General features: G+C 37.1%; 1 protein-coding gene across 4 annotated transcripts in view; it reads right to left on the reverse strand.

Annotated features, from left to right (window-relative positions):
* Positions 1–18802, reverse strand: part of MAPK4 (mitogen-activated protein kinase 4) — a 215430-nt gene that overhangs the window by 22380 nt on the left and 174248 nt on the right. For all 4 annotated transcript variants that reach the window (XM_031945952.1, XM_031945951.1, XM_003759545.2 and 1 more), the window contains one exon: positions 2958–3102. In XM_031945952.1, the coding sequence (XP_031801812.1) occupies positions 2958–3102 (145 nt within the window). The remainder of the gene's footprint in view (positions 1–2957; positions 3103–18802) is intronic.

Below are 18802 nucleotides of genomic sequence, written 5' to 3' on the forward strand. Positions count from 1 at the left end.
TATTATCATTCTATGTATATGTCTTATCAACTAGTCTATAAGCTCCTGTAGAGAGATATTTTAGCTTTCTTAAGTATTCTTGTCCAAGAGGGCATAAAGCAATACCATACCACCCATCAGCCGCTACTCTATTCTCTATATTTCTCTAGAAACTCATAGGCTGATGCTCTTATGGGAAGGCACCTAAGGTATTCAGCTGTATCAGACATCAGAATTATAGTTGAGAGACCAGGAAAAAATAATAATCACAAGATACTTTGGGTTGTTAAAGCACTGAATGTACATGATCCCACTGGATCTCATTAAGTAGGCACATAGTCATTACTCTGCCTCAGAGGTGGATAGAGAGCTGGCATTGAAACCAGAAATACTGGGTTTCAGGTCCCACATCTGATATGTACTGTTTAAATTCCTGTTTGGCCCTAGGCAAGCCACTTAATCTCTCAGTGGTCTATGGTCAACTCTCTAGCACAATAAGCTGCAGAAAATGTGCCAACCTACATTGGTAGAGGGAATTTCCTCAGTATGAAACTATAGTCTAAGTCTTATCCCTATCTTCATTTAACAGATGAAGACACTGAGTTTCAAAGAGGTTAAATGACTTGCTCCTAATCATATAATTAAGAAGTGTCAAAGGCAAGATTTGAACCCACGTTTTTCCTGATTCTAAATCCAGCACTAAGTCTGATTTAACCTATATAGGGCTGAATAACCAAATGTACTAAGTCATGGCAAACATGTTACTTTCTGTCATTTTTTAGCAACAATCTTTTCTCATGGATTTACTTCTCTGTGTTGTAACCATCTGGGATTTGGTATTTTACTTATTGATGCTTTTGCCTTATCTCCTTAACAAGAATGTAACTTCCATGAGGACAGGGAGACTGTCTTATTTCAACTTAATATTTTCTCAACACATACTTAATCTATTTATTAGGTGGGAAAGTAAATAAGTGAGTGTCCTGTACTTAATAAAAACTGACTGACTAAACAAACAAACAAACAAATAAATGTGTAAATATTTGGATTGGGTATGTTCCATGGCTATAAAAGGATATAATCTAAAAGATCCTTTACCCCATCTTTGGGATCTTTCTTACCCCTATTCCAATGTAGAGGTAACTATTTTTGGCCTAGAACTCTGCAGTATGATAGACCCTGGCCAACAGGGTCTCACTCGCAGGTGTATATACAAGGTGTGATGAATGCGCCCAGGTATATTCTAATCTCTTCTCTCAAATCTCTCTTCTTTGTGTCTTATTTTAAAGTTTATATTATTTACAAAAGTTTATTTGTTAGTTTTAGAAAAATTAAATTTAATTAAGATTTAGTCTGATAAAATTAATGTCCTTTATGATTGATTATTTAATACATATTGCACTTAAAAATGTAAATTCTCTGAGTGTACATCTTGAAGTAATGTTGTTGATCCTACTATGCTAGAGGAGTAGGTATTCTTAGGGATGTAACATCTGAGACTTTAGACAATTCTTGACCATGCTCCTTTCTGTCAAGGACAGGTTTATTTGTAATTTTGGTGGGGACATAGACACATTACAATTTCCCTTTCATCATTTCAAAGAAAAGATCAGTTTATATAAATGTGCTTTTAAACCTACTCCCATCCACTTGGATCACTAGACTGCCAACAAATCTACCACTCTTTTTAAGTTCTTATTCTGCCACACAAAGACAAGACTTGCTACAAGTTCTTTGGATCATTGAACTTCTAAGTGACATGCCTGTTTCTTTTCCCCCTTTCTTCCTATTATCATGCTCTGATATGGCTTTTTATTCTTATCTTTTTTTATAAAAGATCTGGTCACACAGCTCTTCTGTTTAAAAGCCTTATGAGCTCCCTATTACCTATTAAACAAAGTTTGAACTCTTTTGCTTGGTGTTCAAGGCTCTCCACAAACTGGTACAACCTTCCCTATCCTACCTTAGTGTGTATTCTTTTCCTCCATGCACTTTATATCTCAGTCAAATAAGAATGCTTTCTTTGCCCAAATATATACTGAGCTTTTCCAGTCTTCAAGTCTTTTCTGTCACTATTTCCTATAATTTGAATGCTTCCTTTTCCCTTCTTTGCCTACTAAATTTTTATCTATCTTTTAGTATCCAATTCAAATGTTTCCTTTCAAAAAAAACAAAAACAAAAACAAAAAAACAAATGTTTCCTTTCACATGAAGATTTCCCATCCCATGTCCCTGCCTTGCCATTGAATAACAATCTTTCTGGGGGACTTCATATGGCACTATTCCATATATATAAATACCATATTATTTTTGTGTATGATAGATATACATATTATATAATATATAAATCTCTTATTTGGGTGGGCATGGGCACATATGATATATGTGTATATATAGCATAGGATTTTTCATATATTTATATAATTTGTGTATACATGTATGTATATAAATATACACACATATCATATATTACATGTACACACAAAACAGAATAGATCATATCTTATTTAAATAACACACACACATACACACACACACACACACACACACACACACACACAGAGGCAACATATTTCTTGAGTATCAGCCATAGGTCCAGGCCTATGGGATAGGAAGAACATTATTTGAAGTGAGTAGGTGTGGGCTTAAACCCTGCTCTGACACTTATGAGACAAAGGCCCATGGCTCACCTTTCTGAGCCTTTTTGAATAAAAGAAATAATAAGAAATAATGTTTTTGCTTCCTATCTCTCACTGATGGTGGTGAGAAATATATTTCTGTAAACCTTAAAGCATGACATAAATGTTCATTATTAATTGTTATTTATTTATTGATCTCAATCAATCTGACTGGATAGCCAGATATCAGTCATAGTTAAGTCAAATGAAGGTGGGAGAAGCCCTCATTTCCATTCAATTATTCCATTTTATTAGATGAAATGTGTTAAGGAAAGGAACAAAGGAAAGGTAGGAACCCACCAGCAAACAGCATCTTCCCTGTGAGCATTTCAGCCAAGATGCAGCCAGCTGCCCACATATCTATGGCCTTGGTATAGTTGTTGGGAGAGAGAAGCAAGCGTGGAGATCGATACCATTTTGTGACCAGCCCTTCTGAAAGATAACCCTAGAAGAAAAAAAGACAAAAACACCAGACCAACAGGTTAAGTAATGCCTTCCAAACTTCTAATGGTCCAGTCTCAAAGAGGAGACCTGTGTGTAAAATAGGAAGAACTTGTCTTTTCTGTCTCTTCCTATTTATACTGGCAGGAACCTGGAAGTATTTGATGGATCGTGGCTCAGATCTGTTGTCAATCACAGTACTGGGTGAAGTCAAATATTTGATAGAATTTGGAGGTAAGTTAAAAAGTCTCTAAGCCTAGGGAACTTAGCAGTAAAAAAAGCTCACACATTTATATCAAAAATAGAATGTATTTAACTTAATTTTAGCACATGGTGATCTGGTTGGCAAATTTCAGTTATAGCTAAAATTTCAATTAGAGAATTCAAAAGTATTAGCTGGATAGAAAAATTGATGGCTGGAGTTTGTTTCCCTAAAGGATTTTAAAGAAATTATAAAAGAGAATAGAAATAGTTGCAAGGGAGAACCCTGAAGAGCTATCAACCAGAATTGGCAGTGAGACATAGTAGAGTATTGAATTTGCAGTCGGGGTTGGCAGAATGATTCATTTTGGAAAGGAAGCAGGTAATGGAGCACTGAATCAGTTGTTCACAAAGTCGGAGAAGGGACATAAAAGTTAAGGCTGTTCCAGAATACCTTGGCTCAAAAAATATCCCTATAGCATAAGGACCCCTTGCTAAATATAAACTCCAAGGGAAGAGTAACCCACTAACCTACCATCAACCACTGCTGATTTACAAACTAGGCTACTGGAGGTCTCATGGGCAGCTAGGTGGCTAGTGCACAGAGTGCTGGGTCTGGAGTCAGGAAGATTCCTCTTCATGAGTTCAAATCTGACCTCAGACACGTATTTGCTGTGTGACTTAGTAAAGTTCTGTAACCCTGTTTGTCTTAATTTCCTCATCTGTAAAATGAGCTGGAGAAGCAAATAGAAAACTATGCATGTATCTTCACTCAAAAAATATAACGTCATGAAAAGTCTGAAATGACTGAATAACAATAAATGGTTCTCATAGCATTTAGAGTTACGATCAGAAATTATTCTGTCCCATTCTATTATATAAGGAGACAACAGAGGTTCAGAGAGGAGGAAAAATTTCATTCACAGTCACTAATAAAGGAAGTAACTAGGATTCAATTCCACATTGTCAAACCCCAAACCCAATGCCTTGTCTATCATACTTGAAACTAGAAAATGAGACAGACACAATTTTCAAGTGAGTGTTAAGAAACGCCCAAATCAATTTAATTCAACAAGTATTTATTAAATATGTAAGGTGTGGAAATATTTATTAAGAACCAATGTAGGCAAGTTATAAGATGGGCCATTCTCTAAGGATGTGTAATGTGGCTCACTGAGTAATAAGGGGGCTGCTCAGGATTCTATGGGGAGGGCATTGACAGGGGAAGAAGAATCAGTGGGGACAGATAGAAGCTCCATGAGCAAATGTCACTTTTCTAGGTTTGTCTTCTACTATTCTTTTACATATATCCCTCCAAAGACAGACTGTCCTCTTCTCCAATGTGTCCTGTCCTTTCTCATTTCCATGTCTTTCATCATACTATTCTTTCCCCAATGGAAATACCCTATCTCCCATCTTTTTCCTTTACTTCTCCTTGTAAAAATCCTACTTACCTTACTTCTCTATCTCTGTAACTGGAACTCTATACCACCAGTTACCTAGTCTCAACTCCACACTATTTTGGACTCTTCCCTCTGTTAATGGGTCTCACTGATTCCTCATACTCATTCTCTTCTCTCCATTCCTACTGCTACCACCCATCTGTATTATTATAATAATCTCCTATTAAATTTTTCCATCTCTTTACTCTCTGGTTCCTTTAATTCAGCCTTCATAATTCCACCAGAAGAATTTTATGTTTGCATAATAATAAAATAATAATGATGGTGATGAGACCAAACTTTTCTGTAGCTTCTATAAAAATGTTTGTTCTCATAAAATAAGTATATAATATATGCCAATATAAAATATGGTAGTGAATAGTCACATGGCAGTTATAGAAATTCTAAATCATATCATGGTATGATATAATTATAACATTGTATATAAATGGATAACATAGCTATGTAAAAATATAATCTATATTACATAATACATAAAATTATAATAAAATGAGAGCTAATATTTATATAGATGCCATTTTTAGACAGTCTAAACAAATGTTAGCTATTCTTATTGTGCAGAAAGAATATTTCCTATGTTATAGCATATTACGGTTTGCAAAGTCTTGACATGCAGCATGTCATTGATAGGTTTGGCTATGTTACTCTTTTGCTCAAACCTTTAAAAGCTTCATTCATGAAGTTGAGTCTTTCTGACGCTAAGCCCAATATTCTATGTGCAATATGGCACCACCTATCTGCCTTACATTTCCCTCCAAGCACTCTATAATTAAGTTAAATTGGACTGTCTTCCAGACATATCCTGTATTCTCACTTCTGAGTCTTGGTTCATTCCTCCAGGCCCACTCTATCTTTTTCACCTATTGAATTTCTACCCATTCTTTAGAGCCCAATTCAAACGTTACCTCCCTCATGAAGCTTTCCCTAATTCTCCCTATTAGTTAGAACCTTCCTCTCGAGACATCACATAATACTTTATTTTGCTCCTCTTTAAATACTTGTTGGACAATTAGGTAGTACAGTGTACAGAGTGTTAGAACTGGAATTAAGAAGACTCATCTTCATGAGTTCAAATCTGACCTCAGAAGCTTCCTATTTGTGTGACTCTGGACAAATCACTTAACCCTGTTTGCCCTATTTCCTCATGTGTAAAATGAGCTGGAGAATGAAATGGCAAAGCACTGCAGTTTCCTTGCCAAGAAAACCCCAAATAGGATCGTGAAGATTTGAATATGACTGAACAATAATAACAACAGATATTTCTTATTATGTAATGTAATTATTAGTATTTGTGGCTGACCCTCCTATTGGGTTAAGTTCCACGAGGGCAAAAGCTAAATCTTATTCAAGGGACTCTGTACAGAGCAGGTCTTTAAAAAGTTTGTTGAATGAATAATTGAATGGATAAATGAAAACACAATTATTTAATGTCTACTTAAAAATCATCTCTGAATTCTTTCTTGATTTCTATAGTCAGAAGTGATCCCTCCTATCTCTGAATTCCCAAAGTACTTTATACTCTCATAGACTTTATCATTGATACTCTAGTATAATTATTAATTTAGATGTATGTATATAAGCTCCTTGAAGGCAGGGACAATATCTGAAAATGACAGATTAGATTTATATGACATTAACCAAACATTTAACCCATATAATCTCATTTGAGTCTCACAACATTCTCACAAGGAAGATAGTGCAAGAATTGTAGAAGAGAAACCTTGAATATGGAGAGTGAAGTGACTTATCCAGAATCACAAGGGACTAATGAGAAGAACTGGGATTTAAATGTGTGTTCCTCCAACTCCAGCTTTCTATATGCTAAGCTGTGCTTCCTGTATTAGGTGATCCTAGAAAATAGTTTCAATAAGTGATAAGGCTGAATTGCAAGAGTTTGAAGAAGGAATAGGTAAACTAAAAATAAAACCAGTGGGCATATTAGTCTATGACAGGATAAATGGAAGAGAGATAATGAATCTATGACCTTGTCCAAAGCCATATACCATGGTGTAAAAATTGGCATTTTACTCCATAGGGCATTATTTCCAAATAATGCTCAGCAATCATCACTCTTAAAAAATTGAAACATTTTGCTAGAAACCCAATGTAACCATCAATAAAAACAATTAAAAGACATTAAAATTAGTTAATTTTGTGAGTTTTAGTAGTGAAATTATGGAGATTAAACAGAACAAGCTAAAGGTGGTAATGTGGAATTAATTTTTACAAAGGAAATAAGACTGACATATGTTTTCAGAAAGGGGAGACATAGCCAGCAAAAGGGGAGACAATGAAGATACTGGAGACAGAGAAATTATGATCTTATAAGGAGACATAAGGGATGAGATAAAGGCTGCCATTGGAAATAATGAGAGATATGTCTTCCTTTGAAGAGAAGATTGATAGGATAAATGAGGAGGAGGGAAAAAATTAAAGGAATTGTGCAAAGCCCTATGTAGACCCTGGGCTGAGACTTAGAGCTTTCCATATGATGCTAAATAATTATTCTTTTAAAAAAAGTCTTATTAGAAAACCAATATTAAACAAATAAATTTAACTGACATATCTAAATTAATTAATTTTAATGCATAACAACATTTTTAGACATTCTCTCTAAATAGCAATATTGCTGAATTACACTAGAGGCAGGCGAGCATATCTTATTTGGAGAGCAAGTCATCTTAGGGAAATTTTTGCTTTGTTTTGATAATCAAATTATTACACAGCTGGTGTCAGTCTAATAAAACAATGGCTGTGAAAATGCTTTAAAAAAGCATAAAACACTAAGCAAATATAAGACCTTATTAATACTTAGATTAAAATTGGTTGAACTCTCTATATACTATGCCAGTTCTGATCAAGGAGAACAGCTGGTTTCAGATATAATAAATGCCCAGAGAAATAAGTGAGGGAACCATATAAACATAAATATGCGAGTAATACTGGAGAGTAAATCTGGTCCTTTTTCTTGGATTTTTCTGGATTAAATAAATCTTTAAAATACTAGTTCAGGGGAAGACACTAAAAATTGTTAGGAAGGCTTACAGATGGCTATAGGTAGGGGTTCAGAGATCACCCTCCAGCAGCCCATCTGCCAGAGTCTGGAGCATAATGGGTATTCCAGCTTCATCTGGATTACTTAAAGATCCAATACATTCAAATGTTTTGGGGGCAGAAAGTAGTCTTTTCCTACCCCCAACCTGAACAGGAGGCCCCATAGGCTAACACTGCTCCCAAGCTGGTGGCGCCAGGGCCCTGGCTCATCCATCAAGCATAAACAGGGGATACAAGCTGGGCATTGTCTGAATGTAGGGCATGAGAGGACAGGCAGAGGCAAGCTCCAAGTATACCGGGTATGGGCACTGTTCTGAGAGGACCACAAAGCCGCTTACCTCAGCAGATGACCCAAACATCCGTAGTGACTGAAAATGAAGGGAGGGAAAGGGGGACCCAGGGGAGAGAGAGAGCTGGGAAGCTTTCTTCCATTATTCTGCCTCTTCTTCTAGCACTACCTTGACATCATTCCTGGCAGATAAGGAGCTCTAGGTGTGAGTGGGGAGCCTGGAAAAGTTGGGCTTGGTTTTTCTTCTGTGGGTCCCACTCACTGAGGCTTTCAGGCCTCTCTTATTTAACAAGATTCAGGTAAAAACTGAACACATAGGACATTTGAGTCATTGAGGAGCAAAAGAGGGAGCAAACATGACTGGCAAATAAGTTAGGATGAAGGAAGTTGCCTCTTATTACAGAATTCAGAATGCTTTAGGAGAATTCTTTCTGAAATAAATGGACTTCTCTGAATTTTCTTCTTCTCTCCCTCCCTCATTCTCTTCCTTCCTCCTTCCCTTTTTTCCTTTCTTCCTTCCTTCCTCCCTTCCTTTTCCCTTCTTTCCTTTTTCTTCCTTCCTCCCTTCCTTCCTTTTCCTTTCCTTCCTTCCTTTCTTTCTTCCTTCCTTCCCTTTCTTTTTCTTCATCCTTTCCTCACTTAAATTGAAGGCAATTTGTTGAAATAGGAGCTATGATGGATTTGGAATTATAGGACCCGAGTTTAAATTTTAGTATTGCTACTTGTGGGATCTTGGACAAGTCACTTTATAACTTTGAACCTCAGTTTCTCCAACTATAAAATGGAGTTGGAATCTATGAGCTTAAGATCCTTTATTTCCTTGGACATATAGCCTCAGATTGCTCCTTTGAAATATAATATCTTTCTCCTCAAGACTTCTTTTAAAGTTGACATGGTCTGTAAATACAAGAGATGCTTGTATTATTTGGTCTATACTTTTTACTCATTCCTCTCGCTCTCAAAGGCTTTGATCATGGTTTAGAAGAAGAACTGAAGATTTTACAGCCAGGGCTGGAAGAGTTCTTAATCAAGCAGTTGTCTGGAATCCAACTTATTTGACTCTGCAGATTCAACTACACAGTGTTGAGCAAAACAGCTGGGTTTTGATACACACTAGTTCTTTTCCCAGGGAGAAGTGAAAAACTAAGTAAATGGGAAAAAGAGTTCAATGTGGGCAAATTCAGATTTGAATGCTGATTCTGGGCAAGTTGTTTCATCTCACTGAGGTCCAGTTTTCCAATCTGCAAAATGGGAAGGTTGATCTATATGGCCTCTAAGAATACTGATTCTAAATCCTGTATTGCCTTTCTGTGTCAATAAGGGCAGCACAAAGAAATACCAAAACAAAGCAAATAAAACAACAAGCTGCCATACTTTATTATTTCTGACTCAAAGGGCACCAAATTAAACACATTTCCATGAAGATATGCAAAGAGGGAAGCTGACATAAAAAACTTGATTTGCCCAGCCTCCTCTTTTATTTCTCTGTTAGTCACTCCCCACACATTCTTATTTATGTTGCTTAAATTAACATGAACCATAAAACAGTAAATACAGTGAAATCAGCTTGTCAGAGAGTTTTTATAAACTCCCTATGCTTAAAAAGTTCTGGTTGGCCAGAAAAGTCTTGTCCTCCCCTCTGTTCTTCCCCCTCTTTTGGGGAAAGAGACTGTTGATTGATAAGCTCTGTCACTGATTGAATTAGGAATAACCTTCATTTCCAACCATATGCAGTCTGGGAAGATGGAGAAAGGGGAAGAGGCAGCATACAAATGTCCCCTCAGAGACAGAACAAAGATAGGCAATAGGGACTTTGGATTATTTAAGGGCTGTGGGTAGAAAGGAAAGGGTAAATTTGAAATATTACTATTATAGAAATGAAAACAGGTTTCTGAATTAATACTCTTTTTCCATTTACTTAGTCTTTCTGGATCTTTCCAGCTGTTAGTGCCTTTCCCTCCATTTAATAATATGTATTTATTTTGTACATACTTTAAAAAAGTTGCATATAGTTGTCCCCCCCTCCCCCCAGAATTTAAGCTTCTTGTCACCAGGAATTGTTTTTATTTTTGTTTTCCCATCTCTAGGAACTAGTACAGAACCTGGCATATAGTAGATATTTAATAAATAATTGTTGAAAAGATGTTTGGTTAAGATGTTGATAAAAGACTTCTCCCAGAGGAGGCCAGGTCTTTCATAAAAACCCCTGTAAAAAGCTAAAAGGTACCATATGGAACAATGCTCAAGCCCTTTTACCTTTGCTGACCTCTTAAGCCTTTTTTTTTTTTTTAAATCTCTGTAGACTCTGTGATTCCCTTTCTATCCCTCCAATAACTACGTGGGACGTTTTTACTGGTAGTCCCCAATACCTAGAACTTTCTCCCCTCATCTGTACAGATTGACTTTTCTGGATGCCTTTTAAGTGTCAAACAAAATCCCACCTTTCATATAAAAGTTTTCCTGATCCCTCTTAATCTGAGTCGCTTTCTTCTGTTTGCCTCCAACTTATGATGTGTGTATAATGTATGTATGTATATGTATATTTCTATGTCTGCATCTCTATCTAAATCTACCTATGTATCCTGAGTGTGTATAGTTTTTTGCTTATCATCTTCTCCATTAGACTGTAAGCTTTTTGGGAGCAGAGATAATTTTTTTTATTTGTTTTGGTTTGTTTTTTGTTCTTGTTTCTTCGTATCAACACTTTGCACAGTATCTGGCACTCAGTAGGTGGCTAATAAATGCTTATTTACTTACTGGCAAGACCAAGGAGTAAAACTAATATACTCTCTCATTTTGTCCAGCTCTATAGAAGAAAAAGAGAATGAATGCTAAAAGACTAAAAAATTGAAGGTATCTATTATGGAAAACAACTAACTTTGAAACTAGGTTGAAGAGAGAGAATGTCTGATCTGTAGTCGTCCTAATCCATATCTGGCCACTGGATCCAGATGGCCACTCCGAAGGGGAAAATAAAGCAGGTGACATTGCACAGCCCTCCCTCATTTAAATCCAATTCACTTGCATATCATGGTATCACCTCTTTGATGTCATACATAGTCTTTTTCAAGAATTAAGGAAAAACAACAACAACCTCTGATTCCCTGAAAATCATGACCAAACAAAATATTTAAATACCACATTGCGTGAAATTGTTAAAAAAAAAAAAAAAACCAAACAAACCCACAAACCAACAATAACAACAACTATAAAACTAAACAAGTCTATTTGAACCAGAGGACAATCTGAAAAAGAGGAAGGATCCACTGGTTACTGGTTTAAAAGAAATCCCAAATTGAAAACCCTGGGGAATATTGTAGCCAAAATCCAGGTCAAACTGCAAAGAGAAAGGGAAAAAGAATTTAAATACCAAGGAATCTCTCCCTTATCCCATATGTCCAATGAAGTAGTTACAAAGTTCTACAGTTTCTTCTGTTAGATTAAACTTTTTCATAAATAATCACATTTCTCAAAGACCTTCCATGACTGTCTCTGTCTACCAAGTAAATTTGAAATTCTTGGTATTCAAAGCCTCTCACAAGACTACTAGCATATTTATTTGTGTATATATTTTTTATTCCCACAAGACTATAATAATAACTTTAGGACCATCCCATTTGACATTCAAAATAACTCTGTGAGACAGGTGCTGTTATTACTTCCCATTTTACAGATGAAGTAAACTAGCATAAATAACTTGTCCAGGGTCCTATGGCTAGTGAGTGTCTGAAGTTGGACTGAACTCAGGTTTTCCTGACTTCAAGCTCAGACTGTTATCCTCTATATCACCTGGCTGCCAATTTTTCTATTGAGTATGTTGTATAACTAATGTTTACACAGCACTTAAAGGTATAATTTATATAGATTAACTCATTTGATCCCCTCTGTAACTCTGTGAGATAGGTGCTACTATTATTTCTATTTTACAGATAATGAAACTGAGTGATTTGCCCAATGTCACATAGCTAGTGTGACAAATGAAAAATCCTTAGAGTTGCTGAATGATTAATAATTATTTTATTAATTAGGCTGACAATCAATAATTATTGGTTAGTGGTTTCTCTGGGTAACCAAAGATACAAAGCAAAGTTTTGAATCTCCTTAAAATACTTTCTGAAAGGGAACCAACCACTCTGACAGGTAAAACTCAACTCTGATTGGTGGGCATTGAGAAGGTAGGTTAATGGTCTTCAGCTCTCCTGCTAAGAATGTGGCTTGATCATGAGACTCATGGCCTCCAGCAATCTGGACAGGGGAATCCATTTCCATCCAGACCACTTGGTTGGTTTCCTCCTTCATGAGCTGAGTCATCCTAAACTTTAACAAGGACAGGGGCTCCATTCTACAGGGTTAAAGCCCACTCAGACTGGACTCTGTTTACATTCTAAACAGAAGTTAGCTCTCCTAGTTGGATAGGGTCTAGCCCAAGACTGAAGAGCATGTTCCTTGAGTGCAAGGGGTAATCTCCACAATTAGTCCTTCAGATACTGACTTTTTATAGAAGGAAGGCCTTAATGAGGAAATTGAGCAAAAAGGCCTGGATCTCAATTTAATAACTATTAATTAATATAATAACAAAAATTTTTCTCTCATTAGTAAGTGTCCAAAGCACAATTGGAACACAAATTTTATTGACACCAACTCCAGTGTTCTATCTACTTTGCTAATCTAGCTGCCTATAAGCTCTATGAGATGGAGACAACGTTTTACTTTTTTTCCCCCTCAGTTCCTCATTTGAAAATTGATCAGGAGAAGGAAATGACTCTAGTATTTTTGCCAGGAAAACTCCAAATAGGGTCACAGGGAGTCAGACACAACGAAACAAAAAATTTCAGGTCAGTTTGAGAGGGGACAGCTAGATGTTGCAGTGGATGAGCACCAGTCCTGAAATCAGGAGAACCTGAGCTCAAGATCAGCCTCAGACACTTAACACTTCCTAGCTGTGTGACACTGGGTGAGTCACTTAACCCCAATTGCTTCAAAAAAAAAAAAAATAAGAAAGAGAGAAAGAAGTAGATCAAATTGAGAGTTGGAGTTAATGTAGAATTCAAATCTTATCTCATCCTTTGACACTAAATGAGAGGCTCAAAAGTCAACAGTTTATCTGGTAGCCAGATATGAATGGTATTGCTTCATTCTCTGACCACCTACTAAAGTTGGAGAATTTCCCATATCACATGATTCTAGATTGCTGGCTTTATATTGTCCTCTTATTGACTCTCCTTATTTCCCACCTGGAAGCAGGAACTGTCATGTGCTTTTATTTTTATATTCCCCTACAGCTCTGGGCACAGTCCTGTCCTCTCACTTTGCTACAGGACCCAGATGGCTCTGGAGGACAAAGTGAGGCAGAAGACCTTGCACAGCCTTCTCTCATTTAAATCCATTTCACTTGCAGGTCATTGGATCACCTCCCTGATGTCATGGTTCTCTTTGAAAATGAAGGACAAACGCAACAGTTTTCTCAAAAGTCAAACACGTCATTGATGACAAAGCTGAAGATCATTTATGCTATTCTGTGATTTAGACAGACATTGAATCCCATGGAGTTTTACGGGTTCTAGTCAAGTTCTGTCAGCGCTACTGAGTTTGGACAAATTACTCTTTTGCTCTGGACCTGGAGCTCCCATAGAGAATTACAGATAAGAATTCAAGGAAAGCCTCGGTGCACTGAAGTTCACTGAAGAGATGAGCTCTAAGAAATGCTTCATTATCCCAGGAGAAAAGAGGAGGATGGGTGGGCTTGGCAGAGCCGTAGCTAATGGTAGGCTCTAGATAATTCAGGGCTATCTAAATGGTCCAGAGAAAAAGTAGTTACTCTGGATCAAGCTGTGTTGCTAAGACTTTTTGGTTGCTTTGTCCTAAGCAACATTTCCATGGCAGGATTTGAACTTCATTTCAAATGGATTAAGGAGGTAAAAAAACCCACAATTGTCATTGAGAGTGGGTCAGAGCCCAAGATAAATGGCCTCCACTGTGATTAGCTTCCCCAAGTGGTTCCCTTGGTAGATGTAATAGCATGATTAGTTCTCATTTAGCCTCTTAGCCTCTGACCCTGGAGCAGACCAGTTATTTAGTTGCCTCCTCTCATTTTACAGAGAAGTGATACACTTTGTCCAAGGTCACACAACTGATAGGGGCAGAACCAGCGCTAGATTCTTAGTATCCTGGCTCAGGCCTTCCCCCCTCCTCTCAGGGGGAGACGACTCTACCTTGGAGGGCTCTGGACATCTCTAAGTGGGGGCTGCTACATACTCCCTGGGCCTTTCATCCATCCTGGTGCTGGCACCCGGTGCTGCTGCACACTGCCTTCCACCATCTGGGACTTGTGTAAAATTACTCTAATTAAGCAGGTCCTCACATATAATTCATGTAAACAAGATACACTGCTAAAAAGGACTGTTATGGAGACTGATTTCTCAAGCTATAATTATAGGCAACAGGCTCAATATAGGGGAACTTGCACCAGTCATCCTCAGAGAATCAGACAATGAGAGTATTTTCCCTTTCTACAAGTGACATCGGATGGCAACACCATATTTCTTTGATGTAAATGGCTCCTAAGGGTCAACATTGTTTTTGAGGATAATGATTTGTTCCTACATTCCTAAACTGACTTTTCCTTTGTCTCTGGAGCTTTCTCCCAATTAATTAAGGACTGCATTAATTGGTTCATTCTCTGAACACCTACTTTGCTTTTATGATTTCCCATATCACATGATCCTAGATTACCTGACTTTACATTGTCCTTTGATTGCCTCTCCTTATTTCCCACCTGGAAGCAGGAACTGTCATATATTTTTACTTTTATATTCCCCTACAGCCCTAGGCACAGTCCTTTCCTTTCATTTTACAGAATTTTTGCTATTGGACCCAGATGGCTCTAGAGAACAAAGTGAGGCAGGTGACCTTGCACATCCCTTTCTCACTTAAATCCAATTCATTTGCACGTGATCCCATGACGTGGGATCACCTCCCTAATGTCATGGTTCTCTTCAAGAACGAAGGACAAAAAACAACTTTCTCAAAAGTCACACAGAAGATTAGAGCAGAACATAGGACTATACTTAAATATACAGACTTAAAGAAAAAAGGACCTTAAAGATCAGTTAGTCCAACAATCCCAATTTACAGATGGAAATTAGGGCTCAAAGGAATTAAGTGATTTGCCCAAAGTTAAGCAAGTGATGTTAACAGAGCCAGAATTTGAACCTAGTCCTCTGCTTGGAAACCCAGAACTCTGTACCTTATTCCCTCTGTATCTATAGACAGAAATTCCTGTGCACTGATTTCTATGACCCTATTGTGAAATGCAAAGTCCTAAATACTAGGGCTAAAAAAAAATTACAATTCTACAAGAACCATAGGGAAAAAGCATGTCTAGCTATTGTAAAAATGATCTAGGGAATTTATTAAACTAAATCTTGGACAGGCTCCTCTATGACATGGGCCCCCAAATAAATAGGACAGAAGACCTGGCTGGATTATTTCTGGCAGACTGTGAAATGAACGACTGCACACAGTTCCCTGCCACAAATGGCCATCAAACCAACACTAGAACTCACCTGCTAATGCATTATGGCTGGGACTGAATCTTAGAACAAACATCTGACGTCTAAACAATAATTACATGTAACTCAAATCTTGAGTTACATTAGGAGAGGAATGGTGTTCAGAATGAGGGAAGTGGCAGTTCTGATTTCAAGCATTTAAAGGCCTGTCATGTGGAAGAGGGAACAAGCTCAATTGGCCCTGAGGGCAGAAGTTGGAACAAAAGAGAGGAGTGGTGGTGAGGCAGATTTTGGCTTAATATAAAGAAGATTTCTCCACAATTAACACTGTACCAAAGGGCTACCTGCCCCAAAGAGCTGCCTCAGGGCATCATGGGGTTCTTGTCACAGGGAGAGTCTAATCCACCACTTTGAATGATGAATAATAGATAATATTTTTTTTTCAGTCATGTCTGACTTTTTGTGACTTCTTTTGAGGTTTTCTTGACAAAGATATTAGAGTGGTTTGCTATTTTCTTCTCTAGTCCATTTTACAAATAAACTGAGACAAACTGAGGCAAATAGGATTAAATGACTCCCCAGAATCACATAGCTAATATGTGTCTGAGGCCAGATTTGAATCCAGGAAGATGGGTTTTCCTGACTCTTTTGGTCTGGTGCTCTATCCACCATGTCACCTGGATGTCCCATGTGAGTTGGACTAAATGACCTCTAAATAAAATTCATTTCCAATCCTCTGATTCTATTATTATGATCATGATTATTGTTATTGGGTTTTTGTTGTTGTTGTTGTTGTGCTGGTGATGGGACTGCTCTGAATATGGTTGGGCCTTGCTTTATGGAGTATGTGCTTTATGTAGTAAGCCCTGTTGAAAATTTAAGCCTTCTACTTTTCTAAATAGAATGTCTTGAGAAACTTACAACTAAAGAAAACTTGAAGTGTTTCTTTTCTGTCTTCAAAGTGAAGGATTCCTCTCTATTCCATACAATCATATCATTCATCCTGTAAAAATGAAGGGATTTTGATTGCTCTCTTGAAAATACTCTTTATCTTTAACCATGCATGATTTTAAGTAGTAAGGTGGTACAGGGGATAGAGTGCTGGACCTGGAGTCAGGATGACTCATCCTCCTAAGTTTAGATCCAGCCTCAGACATTGATTAGCTAAGCGACTCTTGGCATATCACTTAACTCTGTTTGCCTCAGTTTCCCCAAATAGAAAATGAGTTGGAGAAGGAAATGGCAAACCACTCTATTATCTTTGCCAAGAAAACACAAAATGGGATCCTGAAGAGTCAGATATGACTGAAAAATAACTAAGTAATGACAACAAAAATACATGACTTTATGTCAGCCAAGATTTCCTGGTTTGAAGGATGAGTTGGGTTCTGTGTAATGAAGATTTTAGTGTATATACAATGGCCTTCATAACCCTGAAGCTCACTCCATCTGGAAGACCCATGCCCTGGGGTGAGAGTACTAACATGTTAGTTTCCTCCAGCAGGATGCATTGTTAAGGCAGCAAAGTGCTATGGAAATCATAGTGATTTTCCCAGAAAAATGAGTAAGCTGCTATTATCATTATTCTGTACTCCCTGACAGGAAGATGATAGTCTTTAAATCTGGTTTCTTCTCCCAGATACAGAGCAAAGTCGTATTAACATCAAGGGAACAAAAGCAAAGGGAGTACATCTTTAGGATGAGCAAAGCCAGGTGGGTGCTAGAATGTGCCTACCCTCCTCCCTGGACTTTCCTCCAGCACACTGGTGCTAGATCTTCTCCTCTGACTAATCCAATTCAAATAATTTTTATCAAGTGTCTCTTATGTGAGGGATAGTGGATAGTGTCCTATAGTCTGTACCCTGAGTTCAAGTACTGCCTCTGCCAGATGGATAGTGTGAATCTGCTCAAATCATATAATGTCTCATTGTGTAGCAGTTGCCCATCTGTATTGACAGAGGGTGGGTGGAATAAGTGTCACAAAAAAACCAGATAAGAATATATAAAATATATAAGAATATGTATAATTTCAGTATTGTTTTGAGAATGATTTTGAGTGAATAAGTTATTTTGATTATTATAAACATTTGAATTAATTATAAAGGACATAAATATGGAGAAAGATGCTATCTGCAAGAACTGATAAATAGAAATATGAATAGAATAATTAATATATATACATACACACACACACACACATATATATGTATTTGTGTCTAATAGTACCCATCTATAGGCAGGGGATGGGAGAGAGAAAAGAAAAAAGAAATTTACATGACAATTGATGTATTTTATTATCAAGTTGTGTATAGTAGATATGCAGTTTCATGTATAATCACCTTTTTATTATACTTTATGAAAATGTTTGATTTATTTTATAAATTAAAATAAAATAAAAAGAATATATATGATTATTTGAGGAGGGAGAGAACACTAATGAATGGGAGAAGAGAGAAAAGTATTTCATAGGAAATAGTCCATAAACTGAGGCATGAAGAAAGAAATGATTTCTAAGAGGTAGGTAAGGAAAGAATGTATTATAGGCATGGATAGGTGGATAGAAAGACACAGCCTTGGCAAAAGACTAGAGGTAGGAAATAGAATGCTGCGTTCAGGGATTCAGCCCTCAATAGTTCTGGTCAGACTGAGAAGTGCCCAGAATGAGTGGGATTAAACATTGCACGAGACTGTGAGATTAATCACATATTAATGTTGTACTTAATGCCACCATTGTCCAAATGAACTTCCTATTAAAGTGCTCTGATCTTGTTATTTTTCCATTTAAAAAAATAGTCAGTGCTTAGGGAATAAAGTATAAACTCCTGATCCTGGCATTCAAAACCCTAAACATGGCTTCTACTTATCCTTCTAGTCTCGTCTTGTGCTGTATATTTCTTCCAAAATGGACTATTTTCTGCTTCCTGTTTGTGATCTAACCTTTCTCACCTCTGGACATTTTCTCACTATCCCCCATGCCTGCTATATACTCCTCCTCACTTCCAAATGGTTTTAAGTCCTTGCTTATCTTCATGATTCAATCTAGAAGTTACCTTCTCCTTGAATCTCCCTGGGTTCCTTCTATTCATGAAAATGAGTTTTTTTTTCCTCCTTAAATATCTCATATTGCTTTTGGACCGCTCTTTTGCATCTGCAGTATAGTTGTATCACTCTCCTTTATCTTAGTTA

The sequence above is a fragment of the Sarcophilus harrisii genome, chromosome 1 (genome assembly GCF_902635505.1).
Source record: "Sarcophilus harrisii chromosome 1, mSarHar1.11, whole genome shotgun sequence".
Classification (NCBI taxonomy): domain Eukaryota; kingdom Metazoa; phylum Chordata; class Mammalia; order Dasyuromorphia; family Dasyuridae; genus Sarcophilus; species Sarcophilus harrisii.